The sequence below is a fragment of the Salvelinus fontinalis genome, chromosome 26, assembly GCF_029448725.1.
Source record: "Salvelinus fontinalis isolate EN_2023a chromosome 26, ASM2944872v1, whole genome shotgun sequence".
Taxonomy (NCBI): Eukaryota; Metazoa; Chordata; class Actinopteri; order Salmoniformes; family Salmonidae; genus Salvelinus; species Salvelinus fontinalis.
The window spans coordinates 23239303-23256490 of NC_074690.1; the positions used below are offsets into that span (position 1 = coordinate 23239303).

The window sequence follows — 17188 nt, forward strand, 5'->3', positions numbered from 1 at the left end:
TAACAAAAGATTTCTTTATTCGATGGATATGTACAGCACGCCCCAGCATGAAGAGAGCCAGTTCCATAAATTACTTTAAGATTTGGGGGGATTATTTTAAGGGTTTTCTTATACAAGCTCTCAAATTAATTATGAAAGAAAACAATATGACGTACAACAGGTGTGCTTCGGTACAGATGTTTAAAAACCCACGGAGAGCCAGAACTCAGTAGATCGGCTCACTGTTTAAAAGTGGTGGTGGTGGGGTACAAATCCAAAAAGAAAGAGCCTCAAAAATATGCTCGTAAAACTCAAGCAGCTGTACATGTGGGTTACAAGGTAATGATTCAGCCATGGTACTCTCTGCAACAACAAAAACATTATAGTTTACAAATAAATCCTCAAAAGGGGCCTAAGGCATAAAATCCATAGATTGAAATGTGGAGGGCAAAAATATGTTAAAAACAAACTAACAGCAGCAAATCAGTTTGAAATCAAATAAAAATGGTCTGCTTTGGGACATTAGCAGGACCGGTTAGCTGAGTGATCCAAGTCTTAATGGAGGGAAGAAATGTGGGTTTTTTGTGTTACAATGTAGAGAAGAAATGTCAATCATTTTGTCATAGTGATGTGTTTGTGTTGTCTTTATGCGTGTCCGAATACATTTGTGATCCCAAATTTTGCTTGACACAAGTGAGAATGTCGAATTGCTATTTGTTGTGTCAGCGATTAGAAATCATAAAATAGACCTTAAAATACATAATTGTGACAAATCTAATGACCTTAATAAAAGACCCAAACATTTAGCTTAAGATGGAGAATACAAACAGAGGGAAAATAATTAAAAGAGATTAACCCCTTGATTACAAGCTCCAATCATAAACGGACCAACTAGAAGGACACCATGTACCACAGGGTGTGGAGAGACTGGGGACAACAGTGACCCATCTTACAAACATGATACAAACACAAGAAATTTGAGACCAGGACGATGATAATTGCATCTTAAAAACCAACACCTAAGCAGATCATTCTTGGACTTTGGCCACTTCGAAGTTGACCGCCAGTTTCCTGTGTTTCCTCTTGGAGGCAGAGCTGGGGGTGTGGCCATGGCCTGGGGTGGGGTTCTGGCGTGGCGTCTGTGGCGTGGAGGGGGTCCCAGCCATCTCAGGGGGGTCCTGGGCGGTCTTTGGGGGTGTGATGGGGGCTGCAGGGGGTGCCGAGGGGGTCGGGGATAGGGAGGGTTGGGAGTCAGACTGAGCTTTGTTAATTGGAGCTTGGTTTCTCGCCGTGTGAGCCGCATTGTAGAACTCTTGTGGCTTCTTGCCTGATGACACGCGCTTCTTAGTCACCTGACAGAGGTTAGAATTTAGAGGTTAGGATTGTGTGGGAACACACACAGTTAATAATCGAAAACTGTGTTGAGTTGAACCATATTGAATGTGAACCGTAGAAACAGGTTCTGGTGTGAACCGTAGAAACAGGTTCTGGTGTGAACCGTAGAAACAGGTTCTGGTGTGAACCGTGGAAACAGGTTCTGGTGTGAACCGTGGAAACAGGTTCTGGTGTGAACCGTGGAAACAGGTTCTGGAGCTCCTACCTGCAGGGGGACAAACTGGTTGTGTGAGCCGATGGGGGCGGAGGGTGTCTGGGGCCGGGAGCCAGGGAAGGTGCCACCGTAGAAGGGCTGTCCCTGGTGGGGCATGCCCCAGTGGAGAGGACCATACCCCTGAGGAGGGATTAACAGACCACCTGGAGGGAGAACAGGTTAGGTTCACATCCAGTATTCATAAGTATCCTAAAACATATAACTGCACCCAGAGAGGTCGTACTGTTACAGTCTACTTTAGTATCAATATAGACGCCATACGTGACGGCAGGTCTCACCTGATTGGCCGAATACGTTAGGCATGGGTCCCATGGGCGATCCTCTTATCTGGCCGACCCCGGAGAACAGAGGAGGAGGCATGGGAAACCCAGAACCCACCGAATTCTACAGGAGACAGAGAGGTTAAAACACAGAAGTACAGGAGACATTAGTAAAATACATACACACAATAAAATAGACAGTTTGGTATGCACGTGCACACACACACAGATCGTGCAGAAGTACAGTAGGGACACACCACACTCACAAGGCGCTGCAGGGCGAAGAGAGCTGCCTTCTCTTTGGCTTCATTCTCAGAGTGACTCTGAGGACCGTGGACAAGCAGACCACTGGAGAGCTTCACCTGACACACCATCAAACCCTGAGAGACAGGAAGACAGATAATGGAGGTAGACCGAAAACAACTGCGAAACAGAGATACTGTAGGGACGTTGCTAAAGGATGTGCCCACAACCTCACACTACGACAACACTGTGTGTGTTCCTGCTTCATGCATGTGTGTGCGCGCATGTAACATGTGTGTGCTTGCCTACTATATGTGTGTCTGCTACATGCGTGTGTGTGTGTGTGTGTGTGTGTGTGTGCCTCACCTGTCTGCTGCGTATGAAGGTGAAGTCAGGTGGGGCCATGCCCAGACCTATACAGATCCTAGCCAGCTCTGAGGCCACACTGGGACCCATGGAGGAGGGCTGGTGGGCCTGCAGGGGAGGGACTGCTGCTGCGGCCACAGGTAACACTAAGTCTCCCATCCTCGCCGCTGAGACAGACAGAGGGCGGAGGTGGAAAGGATGAGGGTAGAAGGACAGAGAGGGGGTGAAAAGAGATGGCGATATGGGGAGAGGAGGAAGGAGGGAGAAAGGACAGATGGGTAAGGACGAGAATGAGGAAAAACTGGTTTAATATTTGGATTATCTCCACTAAATCCCACAACAGCTCCACCTGTATCTAAACATGTAGTTACCCCTGTATTTCCACTCACCCACTTTCTTGGTGGCTCTTCTCCTGTTCTGCTGCTGTGTGTTGGAGGAGGAGAGACTAGTGGAGTCAGGGACAGAGCCAATGTTCAGCATCTCCTTCAGGGCCAGAGTCCCCTTCTACACACAAGAGAACAACCAATCATAATTAGTCTACAACAAACCACAAGGAATGAGCGGATAAATATAATTGAAGAGTTTGATATGGGCCCTGAGTGCACTATAGCATAACACCAACCAGTGACTGTACTAGTCTAGTACCCACCATAGCGAATGACTGCGGAGACAGCGGCTCCTCCGATTGGCTCGTTGGCTGGTTGCCTGGAGGCGGTGCAGTTGGCTCATTGCCCTTGGTGATCTTCAGGTTGGCGATCAAGTCCTCAAACTCTGTTTGCTGGAGACAGGTGGGTAAGATTGTGTCTCTGTGTGTGTGTGTGTGTGTGTGTGTGTGTGTGTGTGTGTGTGTGTGTGTGTGTGTGTGTGTACCTTCTTTGTGGCGTTCTGAGCGGGAAACAGAGTGTTGACATCTTCATTTCTCTTCAGCAGTCTGATACTTCCTGCTGGGCCCTATAAAACAACATGAAGTTTTACACACACACACACACACGTTGTATTGCTCTCTTTCCCAGACACACATCATATCTCTTACACACACACACACACACGTTGTATTGCTCTCTTTCCCAGACACACATCATATCTCTTACACCACACACACGTTGTATTGCTCTCTTTCCCAGACACACATCATATCTCTTACACACACACACGTTGTATTGCTCTCTTTCCCAGACACACATCATATCTCTTACACACACACACACACACACACACCTCATTTCCCTTCACAGAACTCACACATTGACATCTTTCAACAATAAAGAATAAGAAAAATCCCTCTCTCTCTCACTTCATCTCCCGATAACATCAAAATGTTATTTAATCTTCACTCATTTGGATTTGTTTGACTAAACTAACAACTTAGTCTACACACAACCTTGTAATAAACCCTACACAAAGCAATCAGCTTTCACAAAGTGCATTTTATTGACTAGTTTAATTTCCTTTGTAGTACTGACTCCACTGGCTAAGCTGCCTGCTGAGGATGAGGATCCTGGTCACTGCCTGCTATTGGTCTACAGCTGGAGGTGATGATGGGAGCTAAATTAAGGACCAAAGCGATGTGGTTCGATGTTTAGAAATGTGGAGGGTTCAAAGGTTAGGGATGTAGGTGCAAAAGGGTTCAAAGGTTAGAATGAAATGGTGACTTACAGGTTTGGGGGGTTGTTGTTGTTGACTCTGGGGTTGGTTCCTGCCCTGTTGCCCCTGGAACTGCCCTTCCTGTCCGGGAGACCCTGGACCCCAGGCAGAATTACACGCCTGGGGACAAACACACACAGAGATGTACAATAGCTTTAGTCACACACAAACAAAAACAACAATAAACACTACTACACTCACAATGTGAGTATGGTAACACTTCACATTGACACAGACACACTTATGAATGGACTCACATTGTTTTGTTGCCAGTGGGCTGGTGGTTTCTGGGGCATTCCTGAACTCTGCAGAGACTGCCACACATTACTGAACTCCTCATCTTTACCCTGCACTCACAGAGAGATTGATGTTACACACTCCACCACAGAGAAATGTGGCATTGTAGAGAAAAACCCAAACGCAGAGAGAGAACAAACACAGAGAGAGAAAGAGAACGAGCCAGAGAGGAGAGAGAACAAACACAGAGAGAGAAAGAGAGCGAGCCAGAGAGGAGAGAGAACAAACACAGAGAGAGAAAGAGAGCGAGCCAGAAAGGAGAGAGAACAAACACAGAGAGAGGAGAGAGGAGAGAAAGAGAGCGAGCCAGAGAGGAGAGAGAACAAACACAGAGAGAGAGAGAGCCAGAGAGGAGAGAGAACAAACACAGAGAGAGAGAGGAGAGAGAGAGCGAGCCAGAGAGGAGAGAGAACAAACACAGAGAGAGAAAGAGAGCGAGCCAGAGAGGAGAGAGAACAAGCACAGAGAGAGAAAGAGAGCGAGCCAGAAAGGAGAGAGAACAAACACAGAGAGAGGAGAGAAAGAGAGCGAGCCAGAGAGGAGAGAGAACAAACACAGAGAGAGAGAGCGAGCCAGAGAGGAGAGAGAGAGAGCGAGCCAGAGAGGAGAGAGAGAGAGCGAGCCAGAGAGGAGAGAAAGAGAGCGAGCCAGAGAGGAGAGAGAACAAACACAGAGAGAGAAAGAGAGCGAGCCAGAGAGGAGAGAGAACAAACACATAGAGAGAGAGAGAGAGAGAGAGCGAGAGAGAGCGAGCCAGAGAGGAGAGAGAACAAACACAGAGAGAGAAAGAGAGCGAGCCAGAGAGGAGAGAGAACAAACACAGAGAGAGAGAGAGCGGGCCAGAGAGGAGAGAGAACAAACACAGAGAGAGAGAGAGGAGAGAGAACAAACACAGAGAGAGAAAGAGAGCGAGCCAGAGAGGAGAGAGAACAAACACAGAGAGAGAGAGAGAGAGAGCAAGCCAGAGAGGAGAGAGGACTTACACAGAGAGAGAGAGCAAGCCAGAGGAGAGAGAACAAACACAGAGAGAGGAGAGAGAGAGAGAGAGCCAGAGAGGAGAGAGAACAAACACAGAGAGAGAGAGCGAGCCAGAGAGGAGAGAGAGAGAGCGAGCCAGAGAGGAGAGAGAGAGAGCGAGCCAGAGAGGAGAGAAAGAGAGGAGAGAGAACAAACACAGAGAGAGAAAGAGAGCGAGCCAGAGAGGAGAGAGAACAAACAAACAGAGAGAGAGAGAGCGAGCGAGCCAGAGAGGAGAGAGAACAAACACAGAGAGAGAAAGAGAGCGAGCCAGAAAGGAGAGAGAACAAACACAGAGAGAGGAGAGAAAGAGAGCGAGCCAGAGAGGAGAGAGAACAAACACAGAGAGCGAGAGAGAGCGAGCCAGAGAGGAGAGAGAACAAACACAGAGAGAGAGAGCGAGCCAGAGAGGAGAGAGAGAGCGAGCCAGAGAGGAGAGAAAGAGAGCGAGCCAGAGAGGAGAGAGAACAAACACAGAGAGAGAAAGAGAGCGAGCCAGAGAGGAGAGAGAACAAACACACAGAGAGAGAGAGAGAGAGAGCGAGCCAGAGAGGAGAGAGAAAGAGAGCGAGCCAGAGAGGAGAGAGAACAAACACAGAGAGAGAGAGAGCGGGCCAGAGAGGAGAGAGAACAAACACAGAGAGAGAGAGAGAGAGAGAGAGAGAGAGAGGAGAGAGAACAAACACAGAGAGAGAAAGAGAGCGAGCCAGAGAGGAGAGAGAACAAACACAGAGAGAGAGAGAGAGAGAGAGCAAGCCAGAGAGGAGAGAGGACTTACACAGAGAGAGAGAGCAAGCCAGAGGAGAGAGAACAAACACAGAGAGAGGAGAGAGAGAGAGAGAGCCAGAGAGGAGAGAGAACAAACACAGAGAGAGAGAGCGAGCCAGAGAGGAGAGAGAGAGAGCGAGCCAGAGAGGAGAGAAAGAGAGCGAGCCAGAGAGGAGAGAGAACAAACACAGAGAGAGAAAGAGAGCGAGCCAGAGAGGAGAGAGAACAAACAAACAGAGAGAGAGAGAGCGAGCCAGAGAGGAGAGAGAACAAACACAGAGAGAGAAAGAGAGCGAGCCAGAGAGGAGAGAGAACAAACACAGAGAGAGAGAGAGAGCAAGCCAGAGAGGAGAGAGAACAAACAGAGAGAGAAAGAGAGCGAGCCAGAGAGGAGAGAGAACAAACACAGAGAGAGAGAGAGAGAGAGAGCCAGAGAGGAGAGAGAACAAACACAGAGAGAGAGAGAGAGAGAGAGAGCAAGCCAGAGAGGAGAGAGAACAAACACACAGAGAGAGAGAGAGAGCCATAGAGGAGAGAGAGAGAGAGCCAGAGAGGAGAGAGAACAAACACAGAGAGAGAGAGAGCCAGAGAGGAGAGAGAGAGAGCAAGCCAGAGGAGAGAGAACAAACACAGAGAGAGAGAGAGAGAGAGAGCGAGCCAGAGAGGAGAGAGAACAAACAAACAGAGAGAGAGAGAGAGAGAGAGCCAGAGAGGAGAGAGAACAAACACAGAGAGAGAGAGAGAGAGAGAGAGCAAGCCAGAGAGGAGAGAGAACAAACACACAGAGAGAGAGAGAGAGCCATAGAGGAGAGAGAGAGAGAGCCAGAGAGGAGAGAGAGAGAGCAAGCCAGAGGAGAGAGAACAAACACAGAGAGAGAGAGAGCCAGAGAGGAGAGAGAGAGAGCAAGCCAGAGGAGAGAGAACAAACACAGAGAGAGAGAGAGAGAGAGCGAGCCAGAGAGGAGAGAGAACAAACAAACAGAGAGAGAGAGAGAGAGAGAGAGAACAAACACAGAGAGAGAAAGAGAGCGAGCCAGAGAGGAGAGAGAACAAACAGAGAGAGAGAGAGAGAGCCAGAGAGGAGAGAGAACAAACAGAGAGAGAGAGAGAGAGAGAGAGAGCGAGCCAGAGAGGAGAGAGAACAAACACAGAGAGAGAGAGAGAGAGAGAGAGAGAGAGAGAGAGAGAGAGAGAGAGAGAGAGAGAGAGAGAGAGAGAGAGAGAGAGAGAGAGAGAGAGCAAGCCAGAGGAGAGAGAACAAACATAGAGAGAGAAAGAGAGCGAGCCAGAGAGGAGAGAGAGAGAGAGAGAGCAAGCCAGAGAGGAGAGAGGACAAACACACAGAGAGAGAGAGAGAGCCATAGAGGAGAGAGAGAGAGAGAGCCAGAGAGGAGAGAGAACAAACACAGAGAGAGAGAGCCAGAGAGGAGAGAGAACAAACACAGAGAGAGAGAGACAGAGAAGAGAGAGGAGAGAGGAAAGATAACAAACACAGAGAGAGAGAGCCAGAGAGGAGAGAGAACAAACACAGAGAGAGAGAGCCAGAGAGGAGAGAGAACAAACAGAGAGAGAGAGAGACAGAGAAGAGAGAGGAGAGAGGAAAGATAACAAACACAGAGAGAGCGAGAGCGAGCCAGAGAGGAGAGAGAACAAACACAGGCTTACCTTCGGCTGGTGTTTCTGGCTGAGGGCATTGTGGTGCACATTTTTGTTCCCCTGAGTGTCTTCCCTGAGAATGTTTTGTCTGCCGTTCTGCTGCTGAGAGAAACAGAGACAGACAGAGAGGAAGATACAGAGGGCGGGAGAGACGGAGGGAGGGGAGGGAGAGACAGGGGGAGGGGAGGGAGAGAGAGACAGATGGAGAGAGAGAGGGAGGGAGAGACAGGGATGGGAGGGGGAGAGAGAGAGAGGGAGGGGAGGGAGAGAGAGACAGAGGGAGGGGAGGGAGAGAGAGGGAGAGATAGGGATGGGAGGGAGAGAGAGACAGATGGAGGGAGAGAGGGAGAGACAGAGGGAGGGGAGGGAGGGAGAGAGAGGGAGGGGAGGGAGGAAGAAACAGAGGGAGGGGAGGGAGGAAGAAACAGAGGGAGGGGAGGGAGGAAGAAGCAGAGGGAGAGACAGACAGACAAAGGGAGGGAGAGGGAGAGACAGACGGAGGGAAAGACAGATGGAGGGAGGGAAAGACAGACAGGGAGGGAGAGACAGACGGAGGGAAAGACAGATGGAGGGAGGGAGAGACAGACAGGGAGGGAAAGGGAGAGACAGACAGGGAGGGAAAGACAGATGGAGGGAGGGAAAGACAGACGTAGGGAGGGGTGGGAGGGAGAGAGAGGGAGGGGACGGAGAGACGGGACGGATGGACAGGAGGGAGAAGCAGAGGGAGGGACAGACAGGGAGGGAGGGAGAGACAGAGACAGGGAAGGAGGAAAAGACAGACGGAGGTTAAGACAGATGGAGAGAGGGAGGGAAAGACAGACGAGGGAGAGCGAGACACAGAGGGAGAGAGAGACACAGAGGGAGAGAGAGACGGACGGCGAGAGAGAGAGAGGGAGACGGCGAGAGAGGGAGACGGCGAGAGAGGGAGACGGCGAGAGAGAGAGAGGGAGACGGCGAGAGAGAGAGGGAGATGGCGAGAGAGAGAGGGAGATGGAGAGAGAGAAATGTTGTTTCCATCAAGACATACAGAGAGTGGGAGATATGGTGGGAAAATGTCAGAAACAGAAAGTTGGAGGCGATTCACTAGGATCTATTCTGGTTTAATCAAATGAGTGGGAGATTTAACCCATTCTTATTTGAGTGTGTGTGTGTGACATGAGTACAGGTGTAATTTGCTCTACTCCAGTCCTACCGGTGTGGGTATGAAGGGTGAGCGTGGTGAGTGGTTGAGCCCAGACAGCTCTTTGTTGTGTGCGTGGTGGTGGGAGGAGGGCTGGGGCTTGACGATGGCGGTCAGTTTGTGGGAACCCTGCTCAAAGCGGCATCCATGGCTCAAGTTGATTAAGGCACACGGAGGCAGCCTGTAGCCACGGCCCGACGCACACCTAGTCAGGCAACAGACCACGGTCAGGCAGAATACAGTCACCCAACAGACCACGGTCAGGCAGAATACAGTCACCCAACAGACCACGGTCAGGCAGAATACAGTCACCCAACAGACCACGGTTAGGCAGAATACAGTCACCCAACAGACCACGGTCAGGCAGAATACAGTCACCCAGAACAACAGTCATATAAAACACATAACCTAAAAGAAAATATGTTTTTGAGTCAAGGCCTGAAACACTTAATAGACCTACGTGAAACAATGAAACACAGACAGACTGTACCTGATTGTAAGTCCCCCAGCAAACTCTTCATCAAACACAACCTCATACAAGACCTCAGCCTCCCGATCAGCTGCCACGGGAGAGAGGTTAACATCGGTTATGATACGGCTCAAACACCGTGGTCATGTGTTTGTGTTTATGAGTGAGAGAGACGTAACAGACAGTGGGTGTGTTGTATATGAGAGTGAGAGAGAGACGTAACAGACCGTGGGTGTGTTGTACATGAGAGTGAGAGAGAGACATAACAGACAGTGGGTGTGTTGTATATGAGAGTGAGAGAGAGACGTAACAGACAGTGGGTGTGTTGTATATGAGAGTGAGAGAGACGTAACAGACAGTGGGTGTGTTGTATATGAGAGTGAGAGAAAGACGTAACAGACCGTGGGTGTGTTGTATATGAGAGTGAGAGACGTAACAGACAGTGAGTGAGAGAGAGACGTAACAGACAGTGGGTGTGTTGTACATGAGAGTGAGAGAGAGACGTAACAGACAGTGGGTGTGTTGTATATAAGAGTGAGAGAGAGACGTAACAGACAGTGAGTGTGTTGTACATGAGAGAGAGAGAGACGTAACAGACCGTGGGTGTGTTGTATATGAGAGTGAGAGAGACGTAACAGACAGTGGGTGTGTTGTATATGAGAGTGAGAGAGAGACGTAACAGACAGTGGGTGTGTTGTATATGAGAGTGAGAGAGAGACGTAACAGACAGTGGGTGTGTTGTATATGAGAGTGAGAGAGAGACGTAACAGACAGTGGGTGTGTTGTATATGAGAGTGAGAGAGAGATGTAACAGACAGTGGGTGTGTTGTATATGAGAGTGAGAGAGAGACGTAACAGACAGTGAGTGAGAGAGAGACGTAACAGACAGTGGGTGTGTTGTATATGAGAGACAGACGTAACAGACAGTGGGTGTGTTGTACATGAGAGTGAGAGAGACGTAACAGACAGTGGGTGTGTTGTACATGAGAGTGAGACAGACGTAACAGACAGTGGGTGTGTTGTACATGAGAGTGAGAGAGAGACGTAACAGACAGTGGGTGTGTTGTATATGAGAGTGAGACAGACGTAACAGAGTGGGTGTGTTGTACATGAGAGTGAGACAGACGTAACAGACAGTGGGTGTGTTGTACATGAGAGTGAGACAGACGTAACAGACAGTGGGTGTGTTGTACATGAGAGTGAGACAGACGTAACAGACAGTGGGTGTGTTGTACATGAGAGTGAGACAGACGTAACAGACAGTGGGTGTGTTGTACATGAGAGTGAGACAGACGTAACAGACAGTGGGTGTGTTGTACATGAGAGTGAGATAGACGTAACAGACAGTGGGTGTGTTGTACATGAGAGTGAGACAGACGTAACAGACAGTGGGTGTGTTGTACATGAGAGTGAGACAGACGTAACAGACAGTGGGTGTGTTGTACATGAGAGTGAGACAGACGTAACAGACAGTGGGTGTGTTGTACATGAGAGTGAGACAGACGTAACAGACAGTGGGTGTGTTGTACATGAGAGTGAGAGACGTAACAGACAGTGGGTGTGTTGTATATGAGAGTGAGAGAGAGACGTAACAGACAGTGGGTGTGTTGTATATGAGAGTGAGAGAGACGTAACAGACAGTGGGTGTGTTGTATATGAGAGTGAGACAGACGTAACAGACAGTGGGTGTGTTGTATATGAGAGTGAGAGAGAGACATAACAGACAGTGAGTGTGTTGTATATGAGAGTGAGAGTGAGAGAGAGACGTAACAGACAGTGGGTGTGTTGTATATGAGAGTGAGACAGACGTAACAGACAGTGGGTGTGTTGTATATGAGAGTGAGACAGACGTAACAGACAGTGGGTGTGTTGTACATGAGAGAGAGACGTAACAGACAGTGGGTGTGTTGTACATGAGAGTGAGACAGACGTAACAGACAATGGGTGTGTTGTACATGAGAGTGAGACAGACGTAACAGACAGTGGGTGTGTTGTACATGAGAGAGAGAGAGACGTAACAGACAGTGGGTGTGTTGTATATAAGAGTGAGAGAGAGACGTAAGAGACAGTGAGTGTGTTGTATATGAGAGTGAGAGACAGACGTAACAGACAGTGGGTGTGTTGTATATGAGAGACAGACGTAACAGACAGTGGGTGTGTTGTATATGAGAGTGAGACAGACGTAACAGACAGTGGGTGTGTTGTATATGAGAGTGAGAGACAGACGTAACAGACAGTGAGTGAGAGAGAGACGTAACAGACAGTGAGTGTGTTGTATATGAGAGTGAGAGAGAGACGTAACAGACAGTGGGTGTGTTGTATATGAGAGTGAGAAAGAGACGTAACAGACAGTGGGTGTGTTGTATATGAGAGTGAGAGAGAGACGTAACAGACAGTGGGTGTGTTGTATATGAGAGTGAGAGAGAGACGTAACAGACAGTGAGTGAGAGAGACGTAACAGACAGTGGGTGTGTTGTACATGAGAGTGAGACAGACGTAACAGACAGTGGGTGTGTTGTATATGAGAGTGAGAGAGACTTAACAGACAGTGGGTGTGTTGTACATGAGAGTGAGACAGACGTAACAGACAGTGGGTGTGTTGTACATGAGAGAGAGAAAGAGACGTAACAGACAGTGGGTGTGTTGTATATGAGAGTGAAACAGACGTAACAGACAGTGGGTGTGTTGTATATGAGATCGAGAGAGACGTAACAGACAGTGGGTGTGTTGTACATGAGAGAGAGAGAGAGACGTAACAGACAGTGGGTGTGTTGTATATGAGAGTGAGACAGACGTAACAGACAGTGGGTGTGTTGTACATGAGAGTGAGACAGACGTAACAGACAGTGGGTGTGTTGTACATGAGAGAGAGAGAGAGACGTAACAGACAGTGGGTGTGTTGTACATGAGAGTGAGACAGACGTAACAGACAGTGGGTGTGTTGTATATGAGAGTGAGACAGACGTAACAGACAGTGGGTGTGTTGTACATGAGAGTGAGACAGACGTAACAGACAGTGGGTGTGTTGTACATGAGAGTGAGACAGACGTAACAGACAGTGGGTGTGTTGTATATGAGAGTGAGACAGACGTAACAGACAGTGGGTGTGTTGTATATGAGAGTGAGAGAGAGACGTAACAGACAGTGGGTGTGTTGTATGAGAGTGAAACAGACGTAATAGACAGTGGGTGTGTTGTACATGAGAGAGAGAGAGACGTAACAGACAGTGGGTGTGTTGTATGAGAGTGAGAGAGAGACGTAACAGACAGTGAGTGAGAGAGACGTAACAGACAGTGTGTGTGTTGTATATGAGAGTGAGACAGACGTAACAGACAGTGGGTGTGTTGTACATGAGAGTGAGACAGACGTAACAGACAGTGGGTGTGTTGTATATGAGAGTGAGACAGACGTAACAGACAGTGGGTGTGTTGTATATGAGAGTGAGAGAGACGTAACAGACAGTGGGTGTGTTGTACATGAGAGTGAGACAGACGTAACAGACAGTGGGTGTGTTGTACATGAGAGTGAGACAGACGTAACAGACAGTGGGTGTGTTGTACATGAGAGTGAGACAGACGTAACAGACAGTGGGTGTGTTGTACATGAGAGTGAGACAGACGTAACAGACAGTGGGTGTGTTGTACATGAGAGTGAGACAGACGTAACAGACAGTGGGTGTGTTGTACATGAGAGTGAGACAGACGTAACAGACAGTGGGTGTGTTGTACATGAGAGTGAGAGACGTAACAGACAGTGGGTGTGTTGTATATGAGAGTGAGAGAGAGACGTAACAGACAGTGGGTGTGTTGTATATGAGAGTGAGAGAGACGTAACAGACAGTGGGTGTGTTGTATATGAGAGTGAGACAGACGTAACAGACAGTGGGTGTGTTGTATATGAGAGTGAGAGAGAGACGTAACAGACAGTGAGTGTGTTGTATATGAGAGTGAGAGTGAGAGAGAGACGTAACAGACAGTGGGTGTGTTGTATATGAGAGTGAGACAGACGTAACAGACAGTGGGTGTGTTGTATATGAGAGTGAGACAGACGTAACAGACAGTGGGTGTGTTGTACATGAGAGAGAGACGTAACAGACAGTGGGTGTGTTGTACATGAGAGTGAGACAGACGTAACAGACAGTGGGTGTGTTGTATATGAGAGTGAGACAGACGTAACAGACAGTGGGTGTGTTGTACATGAGAGTGAGACAGACGTAACAGACAGTGGGTGTGTTGTACATGAGAGTGAGACAGACGTAACAGACAGTGGGTGTGTTGTACATGAGAGTGAGATAGACGTAACAGACAGTGGGTGTGTTGTACATGAGAGTGAGACAGACGTAACAGACAGTGGGTGTGTTGTATATGAGAGTGAGAGACAGACGTAACAGACAGTGAGTGAGAGAGAGACGTAACAGACAGTGAGTGTGTTGTATATGAGAGTGAGAGAGAGACGTAACAGACAGTGGGTGTGTTGTATATGAGAGTGAGAAAGAGACGTAACAGACAGTGGGTGTGTTGTATATGAGAGTGAGAGAGAGACGTAACAGACAGTGGGTGTGTTGTATATGAGAGTGAGAAAGAGACGTAACAGACAGTGGGTGTGTTGTATATGAGAGTGAGAGAGAGACGTAACAGACAGTGGGTGTGATGTATATGAGAGTGAGAGAGAGACGTAACAGACAGTGGGTGTGATGTATATGAGAGTGAGAGAGAGACGTAACAGACAGTGGGTGTGTTGTATATGAGAGTGAGAGAGAGACGTAACAGACAGTGGGTGTGTTGTATATGAGAGTGAGAAAGAGACGTAACAGACAGTGGGTGTGTTGTATATGAGAGTGAGAGAGAGACGTAACAGACAGTGGGTGTGTTGTATATGAGAGTGAGAGAGAGACGTAACAGACAGTGAGTGAGAGAGACGTAACAGACAGTGGGTGTGTTGTACATGAGAGTGAGACAGACGTAACAGACAGTGGGTGTGTTGTACATGAGAGAGAGAAAGAGACGTAACAGACAGTGGGTGTGTTGTATATGAGAGTGAAACAGACGTAACAGACAGTGGGTGTGTTGTATATGAGATCGAGAGAGACGTAACAGACAGTGGGTGTGTTGTACATGAGAGAGAGAGAGAGACGTAACAGACAGTGGGTGTGTTGTATATGAGAGTGAGACAGACGTAACAGACAGTGGGTGTGTTGTACATGAGAGTGAGACAGACGTAACAGACAGTGGGTGTGTTGTACATGAGAGAGAGAGAGAGACGTAACAGACAGTGGGTGTGTTGTACATGAGAGTGAGACAGACGTAACAGACAGTGGGTGTGTTGTATATGAGAGTGAGACAGACGTAACAGACAGTGGGTGTGTTGTACATGAGAGTGAGACAGACGTAACAGACAGTGGGTGTGTTGTACATGAGAGTGAGACAGACGTAACAGACAGTGGGTGTGTTGTATATGAGAGTGAGACAGACGTAACAGACAGTGGGTGTGTTGTATATGAGAGTGAGAGAGAGACGTAACAGACAGTGGGTGTGTTGTATGAGAGTGAAACAGACGTAACAGACAGTGGGTGTGTTGTACATGAGAGAGAGAGAGACGTAACAGACAGTGGGTGTGTTGTATGAGAGTGAGAGAGAGACGTAACAGACAGTGAGTGAGAGAGACGTAACAGACAGTGTGTGTGTTGTATATGAGAGTGAGACAGACGTAACAGACAGTGGGTGTGTTGTACATGAGAGTGAGACAGACGTAACAGACAGTGGGTGTGTTGTATATGAGAGTGAGACAGACGTAACAGACAGTGGGTGTGTTGTATATGAGAGTGAGAGAGACGTAACAGACAGTGGGTGTGTTGTATATGAGAGTGAGACAGACGTAACAGACAGTGGGTGTGTTGTATATGAGAGTGAGACAGACGTAACAGACAGTGGGTGTGTTGTACATGAGAGAGAGAGAGAGACGTAACAGACAGTGGGTGTGTTGTATATGAGAGTGAGAGACGTAACAGACAGTGGGTGTGTTGTATATGAGAGTGAGACAGACGTAACAGACAGTGGGTGTGTTGTACATGAGAGTGAGACAGACGTAACAGACAGTGGGTGTGTTGTACATGAGAGAGAGACGTAACAGACAGTGAGTGTGTTGTATATGAGAGTGAGAGAGAGAGAGAGACGTAACAGACAGTGGGTGTGTTGTATATGAGAGTGAGAGACGTAACAGACAGTGGGTGTGTTGTATATGAGAGCGAGACAGACGTAACAGACAGTGGGTGTGTTGTATATGAGAGTGAGACAGACGTAACAGACAGTGGGTGTGTTGTACATGAGAGAGAGAGAGACGTAACAGACAGTGGGCGTGTTGTATATGAGAGTGAGAGAGAGACGTAACAGACAGTGGGTGTGATGTATATGAGAGTGAGAGAGAGACGTAACAGACAGTGGGTGTGTTGTATATGAGAGTGAGAGAGAGACGTAACAGACAGTGGGTGTGTTGTATATGAGAGTGAGAGAGAGACGTAACAGACAGTGGGTGTGTTGTATATGAGAGTGAGAGAGACGTAACAGACAGTGGGTGTGTTGTATATGAGAGTGAGAGAGAGACGTAACAGACAGTGGGTGTGTTGTACATGAGAGAGAGAGAGACGTAACAGACAGTGGGTGTGTTGTATATGAGAGTGAGAGAGACGTAACAGACAGTGAGTGTGTTGTATATGAGAGTGAGAGAGACGTAACAGACAGTGGGTGTGTGACCACTCACCTCCCTTGATGCCGATGATGGTTCCTCTGAGGCCGAGGGGGACTGAGAAGCTCTCTCTGACATTGACCACCCGGTCAAACAGGTGGTACTCTGCATCCGGGTCAGGGACCACACCGTGCTGCTGCTCTAAGGGCTGGAGAGAGAGAGACACACAAACTACAGGATTTAGAGAAGGTGTGTGTGTTGGACCAATATGGAGGTTTTAATGTCCTTGTCACCCACTATATGACACAGACAAAGTCCTACATTTTCCTCTCCACACACAGGTAAAAGACATTCTCACCCTGAAGAGTAAATGTGGCTTCACGGTCACACGCACTTTCTTGCTGCTCTTCTTGACCTGAGAAACAGAGGGAGGTAAGAGGGACTACAGAAACACTAACAAAAGAAAGTCAATGAATCATTGACAGTGAAGGAAGGGCTTGCTGAGTAGTGTGTGTCCATCTACCTTATTCCCTGACAGAAAAACAAGGGTAGAGGTGATGGAAACATAGAAACACAGAGTAAGAGTAGACAGATGATTCTTTTCTTATTTCACCTTTATTTAACCAGGTAGGCCAGTTGAGAACAAGTTCTCATTTACAACTGTGACCTGGCCAAGATAAAGCAAAGCAGTGCGACACAAACAACAACACAGAGTTACATATAAACAAACGTACAGTCAATAACACGATAGAAAAATATATATATACAGTGTGCAAATGTAGTAAGATTGGGGAGGTAAGACAATAAATAGGCCATAGTGGCGAAATAAGTACAATTTAGCAATTAACACTGGAGTGATAGATGTGCAGAAGATGAATGTGCAAGTAGAGATACTGAGCTGCAAAGGAGCAAAAAAAAAAATAACAGTATGGGGATGAGGTAGTTGGATGGGCTAAAGATGGACTATGTACAGGTGCAGTGACCTGTGAGCTGCTCTGACAGCTGATGCTTAAAGTTAG

General features: G+C 47.9%; 1 protein-coding gene across 3 annotated transcripts in view; it reads right to left on the reverse strand.

Moving 5' to 3' along the window:
• The window catches only part of LOC129823954 (5'-3' exoribonuclease 1-like), a 36598-nt gene continuing 19410 nt past the window's right edge, over nt 1–17188 (reverse strand). Inside the window, exons 27-41 of one of the 3 annotated variants that reach the window (XM_055883098.1) lie at nt 16528–16584; nt 16245–16377; nt 9510–9579; nt 9032–9224; nt 7849–7938; nt 4359–4448; nt 4114–4221; nt 3328–3408; nt 3107–3235; nt 2847–2961; nt 2458–2624; nt 2106–2228; nt 1867–1972; nt 1580–1731; nt 1–1331 (exon numbers count right to left, since the gene is read on the reverse strand). In XM_055883098.1, coding sequence (XP_055739073.1) covers nt 1008–1331; nt 1580–1731; nt 1867–1972; nt 2106–2228; nt 2458–2624; nt 2847–2961; nt 3107–3235; nt 3328–3408; nt 4114–4221; nt 4359–4448; nt 7849–7938; nt 9032–9224; nt 9510–9579; nt 16245–16377; nt 16528–16584 — 1938 coding nt within the window. In that variant the 3' untranslated portion in view covers nt 1–1007. Of the gene's footprint in view, nt 1332–1579; nt 1732–1866; nt 1973–2105; nt 2229–2457; nt 2625–2846; nt 2962–3106; nt 3236–3327; nt 3409–4113; nt 4222–4358; nt 4449–7848; nt 7942–9031; nt 9225–9509; nt 9580–16244; nt 16378–16527; nt 16585–17188 lie in introns of all 3 variants that reach the window. The other 2 variants (XM_055883099.1, XM_055883097.1) reach the window with 2 other exon arrangements.